Source organism: Globicephala melas, chromosome 1 (genome assembly GCF_963455315.2).
Source record: "Globicephala melas chromosome 1, mGloMel1.2, whole genome shotgun sequence".
Taxonomy (NCBI): domain Eukaryota; kingdom Metazoa; phylum Chordata; class Mammalia; order Artiodactyla; family Delphinidae; genus Globicephala; species Globicephala melas.
Window position 1 is genome coordinate 935,958 of NC_083314.1, and position 17,414 is coordinate 953,371.

The 17,414-nt window shown below is 52.8% G+C and overlaps 1 protein-coding gene across 2 annotated transcripts in view; it reads right to left on the bottom strand.

Moving 5' to 3' along the window:
• Positions 1–4,834: 4,834 nt before the first annotated feature.
• Positions 4,835–17,414, bottom strand: part of IPO9 (importin 9) — a 46,239-nt gene continuing 33,659 nt past the window's right edge. For both annotated transcript variants that reach the window (XM_030844328.2, XM_030844327.2), the window contains exons 15-24: positions 12,325–12,551; positions 10,272–10,420; positions 9,687–9,815; positions 8,809–9,084; positions 8,533–8,699; positions 7,865–7,998; positions 6,788–6,910; positions 6,358–6,462; positions 6,123–6,199; positions 4,835–5,783 (exon numbers count right to left, since the gene is read on the bottom strand). In XM_030844328.2, the coding sequence (XP_030700188.1) occupies positions 5,673–5,783; positions 6,123–6,199; positions 6,358–6,462; positions 6,788–6,910; positions 7,865–7,998; positions 8,533–8,699; positions 8,809–9,084; positions 9,687–9,815; positions 10,272–10,420; positions 12,325–12,551 (1,498 nt within the window). In that variant the 3' untranslated portion in view covers positions 4,835–5,672. The remainder of the gene's footprint in view (positions 5,784–6,122; positions 6,200–6,357; positions 6,463–6,787; positions 6,911–7,864; positions 7,999–8,532; positions 8,700–8,808; positions 9,085–9,686; positions 9,816–10,271; positions 10,421–12,324; positions 12,552–17,414) is intronic.

Here is a 17,414-nt window from a genome sequence, read left to right on the forward strand (position 1 = left end):
GTGTGTGTGTGCAGGGGGCGGGGGGTAATGGGGACGGGCCTCACCGCTGCTCCAGCTCCAGGTAGGAAGGAGCGCTCTTCTCTAGAGGGATTTTTGTCACTGCCTTTGGAGGGTTTCCGCTCCCAGAATGCCGGGCTTCTGCTTCTTTGCAGAGTCCCAGGACAGTCTAGGCAGAACTTGGGCAGCCAGGGTCTCAGGAAAGCAGGCAGGGGTAGCCAGCCTGCCCTGGGTGGCTGTAGGAGCAGCAGAGGTCCAGGTCCGGCCAGCGGGGCAGACGGGGAGAGCCAGGTTGTCTTTAAATGGCACCTTACTCAGCCTGCAGCCCTGCCAGCTGGGCAGGGTGGGGCAGACAAGTGCTATTTTGGGACTGAGGGTAAGAGAGGAAGAAGGCTCCGCTGACAGCTCTCCTCTGTCCCCACTCCCTCTCCGGGGAAGGGCTCACTGACCCTTCCCACCTGGGGTCTGTTTTCAGCCTGACCCCGCGTGAACCATCTGCGCAGATGCGAACGGCCGGTCTTCCTCGGCAAGACCGGCTGTGCGAGGGCAGCTCCAGGTGCTGAGAACGACACTGGGCTCAGTATTAGACTAATCATGGCCCCCACGGTACCGGCGGTGAGGCAGCCCCGCAGTCAGAATCGCTGCAGGAGGCGTTCCTCGGACCGGGAGGTGGCGGCTGGGGATTCAGCAGCTCGTCCAAAGCGGCCCCAGGGGATGAACAGCCGAGTTAGGATGCAGGATGCAGAGTCCCCGCTCCGAACCACCGGACAGGGCAGGGGCCCTGCTCTGCCACTTCCTGGCTCTGCGAACTGGAGAAACTGCCCATCCCCTCTGGCCTCGGCTTCCGCGCTGTAAACGGACGAGGGTTCAGTCAGACCCACCAGAACCGCAGGTCAGCCGGCAGTGGCACTCTGGTCCTTCTCTCTCTATTCAACGGAAAAAAGGATTTGCTGGAGGTCACTGGCAGGTCACAGGCGGGTCCTGGGCGGAACTGGCCCTCCTACCGCAGCCGGTGAGCACGCGGTCAGGCAGGGGAGCCAGGCTGGGAACCAGGGGTGCAAGAAGGCCATGCTTCTTTCTTTCAGTCGAATGAGATCAGACTGAGTCTCTATCCTGCCAGCTAGTGGGGAGTTCAGTCTGTTGTCCCTATGGTTTGCTCCCCCTGCCAGGATCCCAAAAAGGTCCCAGGACCTCACACAGTGCAAACACGGGGGCGGGCTCTGCAGATGTGAGTTCGGGAGACCTGCGACTCCAGCGGCCTCGACTTAACGCGGCCCAGGCACGGGGACCTTCCGGGGAGCCCCGGTGCCCCGTGTCCAGCCCTCACAACTCCTGGTGCTCTGCCAGGATCAGGGCAGGGTCCTCACGACTCACGGGCCCGCGGACTTCTAGAAGCTCCCTTCCTGTCTTCTGGGACCCCTCCCCCTCTCTTCCTCCAAGACCCTGGGCCTAATCTCAGTTGATGCAACCTTTCCATCAAGGATCCAGAAGCAGCTTATCCTCAAACAGTTCTGCCTTCCCCGTGCAAAAGCTGCTGAGGCAAGGAAGTGCAAAAACTCGGCTATGTTCCTGGAATAAGTGGAGAGAAAAAAACCTAGTGAAAGTAGATTAATACATCGATATTTTATAATGTCACGCAGACCAACATGGAAAAGCTCTGCTTAGCAGGTGGTAGGCAGGAGCCGCCGCCGCCGCCGCCTCCGTTTCTGTCCCCCGCACCCACAGCAGGACCCTCACAGAGCTGTCTTCCCAAAGGCTCACCAAGGCCCTAATTTAGCAGCAGCATCTGTGAAACTGAGTCACTCTAACCCAGTGAGTCAGGGAGACCGCCAAACACAGCTCCCTGCGACTGCGACTGCAGGGTGGGGAGGCAAGGGGCAGACGCCCCCCGCCCAAGCCCGAGGGTCTTCAAGCCGGTCCTCTTTATGTGTAACCACAGCCCTGAGGCAGGTGTCAGTTCCCCGTTTCACAGAGAAAGAAACCGAGGACCGGAGGTTGTCGCTTGTCTCAGCCTCGTAATCGTGCATCTCTGGGCCTGTTTCATCCACCTGTAAACGGGGTGGACACAGCACCTACTCTGTAAGGTTAGAGCTGACCCTTGAACATGGGTCTGCATGGGGCGGGTCCGCTAAGACGTGGGTTTTTCCAACAGTAACTACTACAGGATCACCCTGTCCCTGGTTGGTTGAATCGCAAATACGGAGAACCGAGGGCCTCCTGTAAGTCCTAAGTGGGCTTCCGACTGCCCCTAACACCCTCCTCCCCGAGCCACGGTCAAGGATCCACGGCAGAAGGTCTAAACGAGACCAGCAGGTGACACGTAGAGCAGCCCTGCATTTTGTCCTTCTGAAACAGCAGCAGCTGTCAGCCGCCCTGCAAGGGCAGCCTACCCCATCGCCATCAGCCATTCCCTTCGGGCAGTGGGCACTCAACCCAGAACCAGTTTCTCTCGTAACATCCCCAGAGCCACCGCACTGTTTCCTGTCCCCTACTAGACTGGCTCCTTGGGGAAGGGGCCAAGCCCCTTGCACCCGGCGATGGCCTTGCATGTGAGAGAGGCTTGACGTTTGCTGAAACACAATGGAAACAGAGGAGCCAGGAATCGGCTGTTACCATCTCCTTAGTGGTCACGGGTCCGCCGGGTTAGTGTCTTCCACGGGACAGGCCTTTAACCTTCCAGAGCGATGTCCTGTCTGCCCAGGTCCCCCAGCCCTTCCAGCTTCTTTCCTCCACACGATCCAGGTCGTCCACCTGGCCTTCCCCTTGCAGATGGGCCTCCTCTGTCAAGAGTCCTCATTGGGCACCAGACGCGACAGAGCACTCCAGGCGCACTGCCAGGCACAGGAAGGTCGAGGTTGCTGTACGTGACGCTCTGGACGCTGTGCTGCGACCCCAGCCTTCGTGTATACTGGGGTTTTGCAGAGACGCGTGAATAGCTCCTGGCATCACAGACACTCAGTACTGGCACAGGACTGCGCAACAGCGGTGCTTTGGAATCCTTGGCTCTTTTCATGGATGCTCTTGTCAATCCACGTCTCTGAAAACCTTACATAGAGAGTCTGCCCACTTTTTGCAGCTTGTAGAGACGTTTGGACCCTATCTGAGAATAGGATCAGTACCTCCCCCTCTGCCCTTGTCTAGGACCTATTTCTTCTGTAAATGGCCTCAAACCCTCTTCTGGAAGATAAGGCATAAAAAACCCTCATCAGCCACTTACATCAAAGGAGGGCTGAGGACAGAGTGCCCTGGGGTACACCATAAACCACCCGATGGGTTAATCTGCACAGAGCTGGTGGACAGTCACCCACTTTTGCTTTCCTAATGCTTTTGCTTTTACCGTGTCCAGATTTCACCTGGTATGTTATTAAAACTAGACACTGAGGCCAGTTTGACATCACTCGCTCTTTTACACTTTATCGTGCTTGCCTGAGTCACCGGCTGGTCCGTGCTCCCCAAGCAGCGGCGCTCGAAGGTCAGGGGCGTGTGCTCCTCGGCTTCCTTTCCCGCCTGTGTGCTTCTCTCCACTGAGAGCTCTGTGAAGCCCTGGGCGAGGCCCTGGTGTCCTAGCCGCCGTTCTTCAGGGTCAGGGGACCTGAAGGATGTCAGAACAGCCAAGGGCTCTTATTCTCCAATGGTCTGACCTTGAACTCCAACTCCTTGCAAACAGGTAGCCCCACCCTTTCCATACTGGAGCTAGCTCTTTGGCCAAAAAGACAGACACAAAGGAGGAGCTAGAGAGAAACTTTTTGTCGGTTCCCTGGGCCTCCAGCAGGTCTTTTTCACCTCCTGCCCTGACAACGGATGTAGTCTCTGAGCTCTCTTCCTCAAGGATAGAATGGAAACGTCTAGTGGGAACCAGCTGTCGAGGTAAACGGGATACGTGTGTGACAACGCTCTGGAAGCACGAGGAAGCGCCTGCGCGCCGAGGGCTGCCTCTGCTCTCGCCCACAGCGCTAAGTCTGTGGGGCGGGAGTAGCCCCCTAAATGCTGCCGCGACCCTTTCCTTCAGGACTCAAGTGCTGAGGCAGGAGGCCCGGTCCTCCCCAAAACCAGCGAGAGGAGAGCAGGAGGAAAGGACCTCGCTGGAGGATCACTCTGGCACTGGATGCAGACAGGCTTCCTAGGGAGCAGGCCCGGCCACTGTGCTGCTGGCAAGAGACCACTCCTTTGTGCCTATCCAGGACATCCTGGCCTGGTGGACCTTCAGCACCGAGCCCTGTCTTCAGACCTACAACCGTGGGGCGAGTCTCTGAGCACCAGTGGCCAGACGTGCCGTCATCTCCCCAGAATCATGGGGGGAGGAGCAGTGGTCAGAGGCGACATGAGCCCAGGGCCTGGCTGGCAGCCCCGGGAACACACACACACCACCCGCCTCCCAGGCTTTCCACTGCAGGTGGGGGGCAGTGACCAGCAGGGACACCTAGCGGCAACAAGTCCCGAGGCTCCCAAGGCAGCCCCACAGAATCAATGCCCATGGGGGGGTGGTCTTTCCTTGAGAGAGTTAAATTCAGTTTATATTCTATTTTCCCGCTGAGACCACCACCCTAAAGGAATACTCTGCAGCTATTAAAAATGGGGCGCTGGGTGTGGGCAGTACCAAAAAAGGGGCTGCCGGGCTAATCCACCTTCCTCCTCCTGATTTCTTATCCTCATTCACTTTTGAGCCCACCACAGACTATTCCCAACTGGGAGAATCAATCACTTCCTCTAGGTCAGCTAAAACACACAAGGGTATCTACTACATGGCTCTACCTAAGCCTTTCCCCTCATTTTAATTTTCCTTCTAAAAGGAATAGAAGGCAGAGGTGCTGAGACACCTTATACCATGCAGACTAAATTCATTTGTAAAGATTACTTTACTCTCCTAGAAAAATACACATTGCAAATTTGAGGGCTACAACTTACCCATCTTAGAGAATTCCTGAGGGAGAGGGGGAGCCTCTGAATATCAGACTGTGTGGGGATGTGTGTGAGAGGCATGTTAAATACGGTTGGGTCAGGTGGACTTTTTAAAAAAATCTGTTTTTCCCCCATTTTTTTTTTTTTTTTCTAAAAAAGGAAAAACAAATTGCCACGTGTCTGGCTTATCCCGTGCGCGCACGTATACAGAGGAACAGCGTCGGGGAGGGGCTGTCATGCAACGAGGCAAAACCAACATGACCTCCTTCGACGGGGAGTCTCAGTGTCGCAGGAGGAACGGGGGTCCCTGGCGCTGCTTCCCCTCGCTCCTACAAGACCCAGCACGTCTGCGGTGGGGGGCAGAAAACACCACTGTCTCCCGAGGGTATTCCTATCTGAACACGTCAGATGTCCTGCGGAAGGAAACAGGTCCACTTTAGAATATGAATAGTCGTGACCTCCGGTGCTCGTCAGGCGAGGCCAAATAGTCCACGAACACGTAAAACCCTTCTGGGCACTGTTTCTGGCCCGGCCAGCAGAGGGCTCTAGGAGCAAAGGTGGGCACAGCTGGGGACAAAAAGGTTCCAGAGACGGGCTTCTTCAGGGTACTTTGGGAAACGTCCTTTGTTCCAGCATTCCTAGGTGATGGCACTGGTGAGCCTGGTCTGTACTGTCAGTGTCACTCTGCAGAGGCCGCTCCCGGCTGAGAAGAAAGTGCATCTCAAGGCCAGTGAGGGCCGCAAAACGGTGTGCGTCGGGGTGGGAGGAGGACCGTTTCAGATGCCAATGGTCTGCAGAACCCGCCTCTCGTGGTCGTTGAGGTGGCCTGAGAACACCACGTAGCAGGGCTGCTGAGCAAACTGGCAGAGGAAGTCCGTGAGGTACGCCTGGAGGAACGGAGGAACGAGGAGGGAGGCGTCCCTGAGGGCGGGAACCACTGGCCTTCACACTGGTGCCAGTGCCCCAGGGATGCTTGCCCGTTCTTGGCTCTAGGGAAGGTTCAACCCAGAGACTGAATTCCACAGGGATTTCCCAAGACCACACCTTGCAATCCACCGCTAGGACACAGCCCCAGGAAGCTGGATTCCAGCACGGGGCAAGGGCAGGAAGCCCCTGGGTGCAGAGTCCCCGCCCTCCCCCAGCCCTGCCCACCGGGCGAGACGAGGCGAGCCGCAATGGTGCTGAGCCACGGCTGCTGGCGAGACACCATCTCTGGACACCCTCACCTGCAGATCGACCTGATAGAGAGGGTCCTTCAGGGCATCAGGGTCGTCTTCCTCATCATCCTCGTAGTAATCCTCCTCTGGAGAGACACCAAGCCAGGGAGGGTCAGGGCGCACAGGCCCCGGGGGGCAGGCAGCACCCACACGGCTGAGGTCAAGGGGTACACAAGCCCATGGGACGTTCCCTGGGCGCCCCGCTCTTGGTGCCGGCGTGCACGGGGCTGGCCTCGACGCTCACCGTATTTACTCGTGGCAAGAATATCGGACAAGAGCTGGCCCGCCAGGCCGTCCTCCTCGTCGTCGTCGTCCTCCTCCTGGTCGTCCCACATGTCGCTGGAGTCATCTGCACGGGGCCGAGAAGCAGCTGCAGCACGCGCACGCGTCTCCCTCCCACACCCAGACCGGCCGGGACACAGAAGCCCCGCGGGCCCCAGTGGTAGAGGACCTGGCCAGATCCCCCCACCAAGTCCGACTGGGGGGAGAGGACAGGCCGAGAGGCTCTGCGGAACAATCGGAGCCGGAAGCGCTGGCCTCCTGGCCACCCCCGAGGTGCTGCAGGCAGACCCTGGAGATCAGCCTGGGCCGTCGGGGACTCTGCCAGCCAGCCAGCCAGCGATCTGCAAGCCCGGGGCCTGGCTGCCAACCCAGCCTCCAGGGAGGGCGGGCACCTTGGCTCCACTCTGCGGGGGCAGCCTGGCGCGCGGCGTTGGCCTCCGTGACGCTGGACAGCTCGCTGATGATCAGCTTCAGGATCTTGACCAGCAGGGGGACGCTGGTCCAGCGCTCAGGGTCTGGAAGGAGGAGGAGGCTCCACGTCCCACTGTCCCTGGGCCGCTGCCCCGCGAGGCAGTGCGCCACACCTCCCCCGGCTCTCCACTGCCCAGCCCACACCCAGCCCTGAGGCACGACGGAAAATTAAATAGCTTCGTTCTGCGCCACGCTACAGGAGTTTAGAAGTCAGGAGAGATGAGAGATTTCGGGGACCAAAGGAGACAGGCTTTGCCAGTAAAAAAGCCTGCAAACCAGCGACCTGCACAGGGTGGAGCACTCCGGGCCCTGGGACTTGCAGTTTGAGAAACAGCACAGGTGAGCGCAAACCTGCAGTTAAAGAAGGCAGCTCCAGGGCTTCCCTGGTGGCGCAGCGGTTGAGAGTCTGCCTGCCGATGCAGGGGACACGGGTGCAAGCCCCGGTCCGGAAGGATCCCGCATGCCACGGAGCGACTAAGCCTATGAGGCACGACTACTAAGCCTGCACTCTAGAGCCCGCGAGCCACAACTACTGAGCCTGCGCTCCGCAACAAGAGAAGCCACCGCAGTGAGAAGCCCGTGCACCCCGCAACCAGAGAAAGCCTGCGTGCAGCAACGAAGACCCAATGCAGAAAAAATAAATTTAATTTAAGATGGTAAATTAAAAAAAAAAAAAGAAGGCAGCTCTGCGCTCTGCCCACACATCACGAGTCACAAGCCAAAGGTAATCAGACACAGAGACACGAGAAGTGGGCATCCAAGGCCCAGAATGAAGCTGGATGCCGGGGGTCCCTGTACCTGGGACTCTTGTCCACTTGCAGCAGCAGAAGGACCCACGCTCTGCTCCACTGTTCACCTGGGGTTCTCTGCCGCTTCTTATCAAACCCATCACTAACAACCATGTCTTAACCGCCTCCCAGCCCAGGTGTCCTGAGCCCCGGGGGCAGGGTGGGGTGGGGGTGGCAGTGCGTGTGTGTGAGGGGAGCAGCGTCACCCACTCTTGGCCGCCTTGGAGCGCGTGCGGGTGCCCTCGTCCAGGCTGTGGATCTCCTCCCCCTTCACGCGGATGTCCTGCAGCCGCTTGTCATCCGCGTTGATGCCGTGCTGAAGCAGCTTACACAGCGCCACAGAGCTGGCGAGGAAGAGCCAGAGAGGGCCGATCAGCTGCCCCCTCGGAGTGCACCCCAAGGAGACAGGCAGTTACGTCCCGACACTTGGAGCGTGCAAGTGCTTTCACAACTAATTAGGGCACAGAAGAGAGTCTGGCTGCAAAGGGGATCTCGTGTTCCTACGGACGGTCGGATGAGAGCTGTCCTTGAACAAAGCCGGAGCGGGTGAGCAGCACGACGACGTCCGCACCAGAGGGAGTGTGGGGTGATGAGACGCCGTGGACAAAAAGTCAGAAAGCTGGGTTTGTGAAGAAGAGGAAGCCGCCAGCAGCACTTGGCTGGGTGAAGGTGCGGGCAGGGGAGGGTCTCTAGCCAGCAGAGATCAAAAACACACGCTCTACCTGTGATGACTATCTTCTGGGAATTTCAAGAGGGCAGCTACTTGAATATACAGTTTAGCCAGAAAGAAACAGAGGGAAAAGGAACGCAACGGGCAGCTGGGTAGCTCAAGTCAGGGGAAGAGGCGGAAGGCCCAGAGGAGGAGGACGCGGCCCCACCTGACTTTGCCCTCGTACTGCCCGTAGAAGAGGTGCTGGCGGCTGGTCCACTCGGCCATCACGAACTCCAGGGCAGGCTTGCCGGTGGGCCCCGGGAGGCTGCACAGGAACTCCAGGAGGGGCTCCAGCTGGGTGTGCACCAGGTGGGCGAACACCATGATCAGGGACTGGGGGGACAGGAGGACACCTGCTTCAGGGACTCAGGCAGCCAGGCAGGAAACAGAGGGCAGCGTGGCCGTTCCCTCGCCAGCGTCTCAGGGGCTGGGGCCGTCCTACCTGCATGACGCTGAGCGTCTCCGCCTGCTGCATCTTGCTGAGAATGGCACGGAGAATCTGGTCCAGGTTCTCCCCCAGCTCCCGCCCCGCCTTGGAGATGAGGGTGGACACGAGGCGGCCCACGAAGGCGGCAGTGAACTCGGAGGTGCGGGGGTCCAGGAGCTGGCTCACCACCTGCATCACGTACCACAGCCCATTGTGGCCCTGCTCGTCATGCCACTGGGCCACCTGCTCCAGCGTCACCGACACGTAGGCCCGCAGGCACTCACCACCATTCTAGGAGACAAGGGAGGGGACTAGGTCAGCCGCGGGCACACAAGCCCTCCGTCTGCAGGGTCTGGGGGGCTCATCCCGCCGGAGTTGGGGCCTCGCCGTTGCAGACACAGGCGCGCACCACCCTGTCTCTGCTGTGCCGCATCGGTTAGCTCAGAAACGCGCGCTTCTCATCAAAGGGAGAATGGACACGCAAGCGGAGTTTCAACCGTAAAGCTCCACCTCTGGTACTGAGAAAACAGCTAAGACACAGCAGTGACTGGGGGGACTGCAGGTCTCTGTGAGCATAAAGCAGCCTCCCACCAACCACGCTGCCTACAGGTCTCCAAAGGCCGGTCCCTTTGCTGACTTCGTTAGTCTGTACATCTATAAGCTCTTCCGCCGCAGCAATACCCAGACACAGAGAGCAGGATGGCTGGCACTCACACCTCTGAGACGCACAGAACGTCTTGGTTTCAGCAGTCGGAACCCTGCCTGGGTCCTCTGGGTAAATATGGATTTGAGGGGTTTCTATCTCAAAGGCAGGAAATGGTGTCCAACTGCTCAGCCTGCTGCACATGCACCGCGGCTCAGACACCTGCGTGGTGATACCTGCGCGGAGATACCTGCATGGTGGCGTTGTCATCCGTGTGGAGGGTGCACTGGGCCACAGCAGGGAAAGCCTGGCAGATAAGCAGCTGGGAGAGGGGGGGCTTCGTGTTCCGCACGACCGTGGTCAGGATGTCAATGGCCGTCTGCAGGAGAGAAGTCAGGCTTGCCTCTGGGGTGGGCGGAGGGGGGCCCAACAACAAGATCCTTACTGTGCGGAGCCCACCCACCAACCCAGAGACACTCATAATGAAAGGCGCGTTTCTGGAAGAGGAAGACAGCAGAGGGTACTCTCAGTCTCCTGGCGGCAGCTCATCACATGAGAAGCCATGGGGGTGGGCGGGGGCGGAGGTTGACTGGACAGCCAGGGACAGTGTCATCACGGGACTGTCCAATCACCGAGGGCACCTTGGGAACAAGAGCTCCCTTCTGAAAGCCTCGAGAACCACCCACTGTCCTCGTGGGTGAAGCAGCCCAGGAACATCACCCCGTGAACATATCACACTGCTGGTCGGCGTCAGCGGGGTGGGATCTCGGGGGGCTCGTGCAGGGCTCGCGCGTGCTCTCTCATCCCCACCCCGGCCCCGTAACGACTGCCGTACCGCACAGAGCCCCGCAGGGATCTTGTCTGCTGGTGCCTGCATGATGCTGACCAGGGTGGGAATCAGCCTCATCTGCATGGGGCCCTGGCAGGCTTCAATCTGGGACAGCTCCTTGAAGATGTCCTGAGCCAGCGAGGCGACCACAGGATCTGAAGTGGAGAAGGCAACATGAGTCCCCCCGCCTGGTGGTCTGTGTGTGCTTCTGCCTTAATGCTGCCTGTTGTTTGGCCCTAACCGAAGTGAACGACTTCTGCTTTGTTGTTTTTTTTTTTAAGAAATTTCATGTAGTGTCTGAAACATTTATACTAACATATTTCCATACAAATAACCCAAAGAAAGTTTAGTATTAGTTGTTTTTTGTGTTTGTTTTTTTATATTGCAGGTTCTTATTAGTCATCAATTTTATACACATCAGTGTACACATGTCAATCCCAATCGCCAATTCAGCACACCACCATCCCCACCTCACCGCGGTTTTCCCCGCTTGGTGTCCTTATGTTTACAACTTCTGCTTTGATTACACATCACTGACCCGGGACCTGCTGGGGCCACCGGAGTAACCTGAAAAGCAGGGAGAGCTGCTAGCTGTCTGGGAGACAGCATGTGTGTGATCTCACGAAGTCAGGGACGAGTCAGCAACAGCTATTCCTAAAACAAAACCTGCCTCTTTTTCTGGGACAAATCTTTAATGTCTGTATTCTTGTGAAACTTGGACTGATTATGAAAACAAATGCTTAAGGGGAAAAAACGCCCCCACTGATACTTTGTTAAGAAGACATCAGTCTCAGAAACTGCCCAAGTACTGACTCTTCCCAGGTTCCCACGTGTCGACGAGGACCACGTACTTCTCCCGGGGGTGGTCACCGCACACAAGAACTCCCGAAGCCATCGGAGGGCAAAAAAGGTAAAGCCTTCCAAAAGCAGAGGCTCGTGAAGAAATGCAACTTCAGCTCGACCTGCTTTGTGTAAGAAAAATATAAAGCCCTCCTCTACCTAGCATGAGACAACGTATGCAGTGTGCAGGGCACTAAGACACACGTTAGAAGTTCACCGCAGTGTTGTCCGTAATAGACAAAAACTGTAAACAAGCCAGGGGTCCATGACCAGAATGGGTAAATAAATGACGATATTTATGGAATAAATACTATGTGACGGGCGGAGAGAACAAGGACTGGCTAAGAGTGCAGTGTGGAACCCTCCTTAGGACACATTTTTAAGTGAAAAAACGAATTGAATAAAATGTTTAGAATGACATCACGTTACATAACCAACCCCCTTCCAAGCTTCAATACTCGCTCTTCAGATACAAATGTCCTCAATATTTCTAATACACACGGACTGCAGAAAAACTCAAAATGCAGAAAAGTATTAAAGGAAAAAATACACCTGTAATTCCACCACCTGGAGATAACTGCCCTTAACATTTTGATGCATTTTCTTCTGGTAATTTCTCTCTATACAAATCCACACATACATCCTTTTCTAAAGCAAAACCAAAACTTGCAGTTATACTCCACGCATTCTGGAAAACAATCTATTCACTTACTACAAGGTGAGCGCTTCCTCATGGCTTTAACAATTCCTCTGAGGTTTGATTATTAACGGCTGCACAGCATTCCATTTTATAGATATAATTAATTAACCTCTTACTGTTTCCAAATTTTTGCTACTATAAAAAACACGCAATGAACACCTTATTCATAAACCTTTCCATGTATCTCCTTCTTCACTTTTCCTTTTCTAGTTATAGTTCTAGGCCTCTTCTTTTAGGAAGCTTTCGATTTAGTTGCTCAATTCCCTTACTTTACTGTCAAAGTCCCAGATTATATGTCTTGCCGGTTAGCTTTCTTCGTTATCTTTCTTCCCAGTTCTTACAAGACAGCTAGAGTTACAGGCATACGTTCTCCGCTGTTTAGTGCTGCTTGATCTATAGCATGACACTACCCTCGCTAATTCAAAGTCACATTCTTTGCTTCTAATGCTAAGACCATTAGACCCAGGGAAGCGCTCACGCGATCCCCGCCCACTCGCCCCCCACCCGCCTCGCGCATACCGTTACTGTACTTCAGGAAGATGGCGATGGTGAAGGGGCAGATTTTGCTCTCCATGCTCGCTGTGAACTCTGGGTCTACCGTACAAACGATGCACAGGGTCTCCATCACCAGGTTGAGGACCTCTGAGCTGAACTGAGCCGCCAGGTGAATTAAGCCATCCAGGATGCTGGGGAGGAAGGGCTGAAGCACGTGGGTGCTCTCTGAGACTTTCAGCTGGTCACAATAACTGGAGAGCAAGAAATAAGCAAGAGCTACTCACCAGCGGTCCCTCAATTCCTGGTTTTTCCAATCAGCATTATGTGTTACAGCATTTTCATGTGAAGCTTTATGAAGCTACTTCTAGAGCTCATTAAGTTTTTATATCTTTCTGTGGCTTTTTTTTTAGAACTAGTACCACCATCATTTCTACGTTTTCTAATTTATTTCTGCTTTGGTCTTTGTTATTTCCTTTAAAATTTCTTTCATCCCTCTATTTCGTTTTGAAGCAAATCCCAGTCATGGTTACATCCAAATTATTAAGATATTAAGTCAAATGACTTATGATTCCTCAGACCATTGTTTTAGTCACATTCCTAAGATATATATATATAATTTTCCAAACAGTGTTTTTAAATCTTTTCCAATACAACTGTTATTTAGTAGGAGACTATTTTTTAACTTCCATGTTACAAAGATTTTATACTTTTTGGAGGTTTTTTTTTTGCATCCTAAGATGAGATCAATGTATATAAACATTTTACACATACTCAAAAAACTGGTGTACTATTTGCAGGGCTTAAAAGTTTGTTTTCAAAACAGAAACAGACTCACTGACTTAAGAGTACGAACTTATGGTTACGGGGGTGGGTGGGAGGGATAGACTGGGAGTTTGGGATTGACATGTACACGTGGCTATATTTAAAATAGATAACCAACAACGACCTACTGTATAGCACAGGGAACTCTACTCAATACTCTTTTAATAACCAAGATGGGAAAAGAATTTGAAAAAGAATAGATACAGGTATATGTATAACTGAATCCCTTTGCTGTACACCTGAAACCAACACAACATTGTTAATCAACTAAACTCCAATATAAAATTAAAATTTAAAGATTTAAAAAAAGGAAGTTATATTTCTTAAAAAAAGTTTGTTTTCTATACACAGTTCTACCTTATTCGCCTCTTATTCAATCAATAAATATTTACTGGGTGCTGCTTACCATGTCCAATGGGATACAATTATTAAAAATATATCATCTAAGTCTTTACTTTTGTTATTTTCAGAACGGTAATAAAAGTCAATAAAGGGCTTCCCTGGTGGCGCAGTGGTCGGGAGTCTGCCTGCCGATGCAGGGGACACGGGTTTGTGCCCCGGTCCGGGAAGATCCCACATGCCGCCAAGCGGCTGGGCCCGTGGGCCATGGGCGCTGGGCCTGCGCGTCCGGAGCCTGTGTCCCGCAACGGCAGGGGCCCCAGCAGTGAGATGCCCGCGTACCGCAAAAAAAAAAAAAAAAAAAAAGTCAACAAAAACATTGTTTCTCTATGTTAAAAGAACCTACTGCAGAAACAAGGCCCCCAGACCCCAGGTTCTCAATAAATGGTTTTTCTTAACTTAATTTTTAAGTGTCTTACAATCATATTATTTATATCAGCTGCTGGGTTCAAAGGTCCACAGTGACTAGTAAACCTGCGGGCTTAGATCTCACATTTGTTCAGATTCTTTGGTTTTTGGTCTATAACATCCTTTTTTTTTTTTTTTTTTTTTTTTTGCGGTACGCGGGCCTCTCACTGCTGTGGCCTCTCCCGTTGTGGAGCACAGGCTCCGGACGTGCAGGCCCAGCGGCCATGGCTCACGGGCCCAGCCTCTCCGCGGCATGTGGGATCCTCCCGGACCGGGGCACGAACCCGCGTCCCCTGCATCGGCAGGCGGACTCTCAACCACTGCGCCACCAGGGAAGCCCAACATCCTTTTTTTTTTTTAAGCCACACCTCACGGCTTACGGGATCTTAGCTCCCCAACCAGGGATCGAACCCAGGCCCTTGGCAGTGAAAGCGCCAAGTCCTAACTGCTGGATCGTCAGGGAGCTCCTCATCTATAACATCTCTATGTTCAATGCCACCGTGCTCTAATCTAACTCCTCCTTAAGAGCTGGCTCAGCATCTGGCCGTGGGCAGCTCTTGGCTCGTCAGACTAGGTTCTGCATCCATCTCCACTGGGACTGAGTTGTGCCCTACCTCTTCCCGCTGCTTCTCATTCTAAGGGTTTACAGAGTCTGGGAGACCACAGAGTGCATCATCTGGCCACATCATATGGGATCTTCTATGCCATGCTAAGGAGGTTATTAGACTTTATCCTGGAAGCCAGTGTATATCAAAGTTTTTTTTTTTTTTTTTTAACAAATTACTCCTAACACCTAATCTCTTCCTTGCCCTACCCCACAGTCTTCAGGGAAAACCGACATCCCAGGAAAATGCTCTATATTTATCCCGTGGCGTCACGGACCGTCCAGTATACTCTTTCTTCTGGGTACCTGTATCCCAGAGTTCGAAGAGCACAACCAGAGCCATGAGTTTTAATTTTCAGGCACAAGAAGCTGAGCACACGAGCCAGGGCAGCCACAGTGGAGAGGGAGGAAGGGAGGAGAGGCGAAGGCACCAACCCTGGCAGAGAGCTGGCATCTCTGGGAGTACAGACCTCTATCTTTAGGTATAAGATCTAAAGGTACATGATCTGTACTTTTACTATAACAGGGACTACAGGTAGGGTAGGCCTGGAGGTGGTAAACAGTAAGCTCAGTAGTGGATGTGTTAGTTTTCAGGTGCTTGTAAGATACCCATCCTGGCACAGCCAGTAAGCACATACATTAATTTGGAGCTCTGCAGAAAGGCTGGCATAAATATGACTAGAGAAATGAGACACAAGTGGAAGTATCTGTCAATCCATATCTTGTTTCAGAAATGGTTTAAGGCAGTTTGCAATAATACATACACTACAATACGAATGAATATATTAAAACTGGGGTAAAAGAAAGAAAAGCGAAGGTGGTACGATGACCAGGAAAGGGCTGCTGGTGACATGAGAATGAGCACTTCAATGACATGATGAGAATATAAGCCAGACTGAAACTGGCTGGAAAACAAGAGGGAAAGGGCCAAACGGAGAATCCTGGCTGTGAAAGAAAGCACAGCTAGCAGCCCTTCACAGGAAGCTCTTAACCTGGGGTCCACTCTTCCACACATGATGTAAAATTTTATAATCAGGTATGAGTGTCCATTTCTTTGCTGTGCACGTTCATGGCTTTTGTCACTTTTCCAGAGACAGCTGTTACACCTTTCCAGAAAACCAATGCCCATGTAGTCAGAGAATTGAAAACTACTAAAAAAAAGAGAGTTCTCTTCACATATTTTTTCTGATTATAAGAGTAATATAAAATTTAAACAATCTTGAAATTTCTTTAAATTTAAATTCTTCTCAGCTTTACTGCGGCGTGACCAACCTATAAAATGGTTAGCTATGTCCACTGCGGTGACTGGACGTACATGCACAGCGTGAAAGGTTTCCTACGTCCAGGTCGTTGACACGGTCCATCATCTCAGATTTACCTTCTCCTGGGTGAGAACACTAATTTCTACGTCCTGTTACACGATGCAGTCACCATATGTCACGTTAGATCCTCAGCCCTTGGTCATCGGACCGACGACAGCGTGTACCCTTTCATCAATCTCTCCATGTTCCCCACCCTCAGCAACCACCTTCCTGCTCTCCTTTACAATGAGCTGGGCTTTTTAAAAGATTCCACATGTAAGTGATACCATGCAGTATCTGTCTTCCTCTGTGAGGCTTATTTCACTCAGCACCGTGCCCTCAAGGTCCATCCACGCTGCTGCAAACGGCAGGCGTTCCCTCCTTCTCGCGGCTGAGTTATATTATGGTCCACCTAATACTCACACATCTCCTCCATCCACTCAACCACCGATGCACACTCAGGTTGTTTCCATGTCTCGGCCACTGTGAATAATATTACAATAAACACAGGAGTGCAGACACCTCTTGGAGATCCTGTTTCCATTTCCTTTGGATATATACCCAGAAATGGGACTGCTGGATCAAATGGTAGTTCTATTTTTAAATTTTTTTAGGACCCTCCATACTGTTTTCCACAGTGGCTGCACCAATTTACATTCCCACCAGCAGTGCACAAGGGCTCCCTTTTCTCCACACCCTCACCAACCTTGTTATTTCTTGTCTTTTTGATGATAGCCATTCTAACAAGTTTGAGGTGGTGGCTCGTTGTGTTGTGTTTTTTTTTTTTTGCGGTACGCGGGCCTCTCACTGTTGTGGCCTCTCCCGTTGCGGAGCACAGGCTCTGGACGCGCAGGCTCAGCGGCCATGGCTCACGGGCCCAGCCGCTCCGCGGTGTGTGGGATCCTCCCGGACCGGGGCACGAACCTGTGTCCCCTGCATCGGCAGGCGGACTCTCAACCACTGCGCCACCAGGGAAGCCCTCATTGTGGTTTTGATGCGCATCTTCCTGATAACTAGTGATGTTGAGCGCTCTTTCATGTACCTGTTGGCTATCCGTATGTCTTCTTTAGAAAAAGTGTCTATTCAAGTCCTCTGCCATTTTTAAAAATCAGATTATCTGCTATTGAGTTGTATGAGTTTTTCATATATTTTGCATATTAACTGCTTATCAGATAAATGGTTTGCAAATATTTTCTCCCATTCAGTAGGTTGCCTTTTCATTTGGCTGATGGTTTCCTTTGCTGTGCTTTTTTAGTTTGACGTAGTCCCACTTGTTTACTTTGGCTTTTGTTGCCAAATACAAAAAAATCATTGCCAAGACAAATGTCAAGAAGTTTAACTTTTATGTTTTCCTCCAGGAGTCTTATGGTTTCAGGTCTTAGGTTCAAGTCTTTAATTGATTTTGAGTTGACCTAAGTATATGGTGTAAGATAAGGGTCCAGTTTTCCGAACATCATTTATTGAAGAGACTGTCCTTCCCCCACTGTATGTTCTTGGCTCCTCTGTCATAAAATAATTGACCATATAAGTGTGGGTTTATAGCTGGGCTCTCTGTTCTGCTCCACCGATCTCTGTGTCTG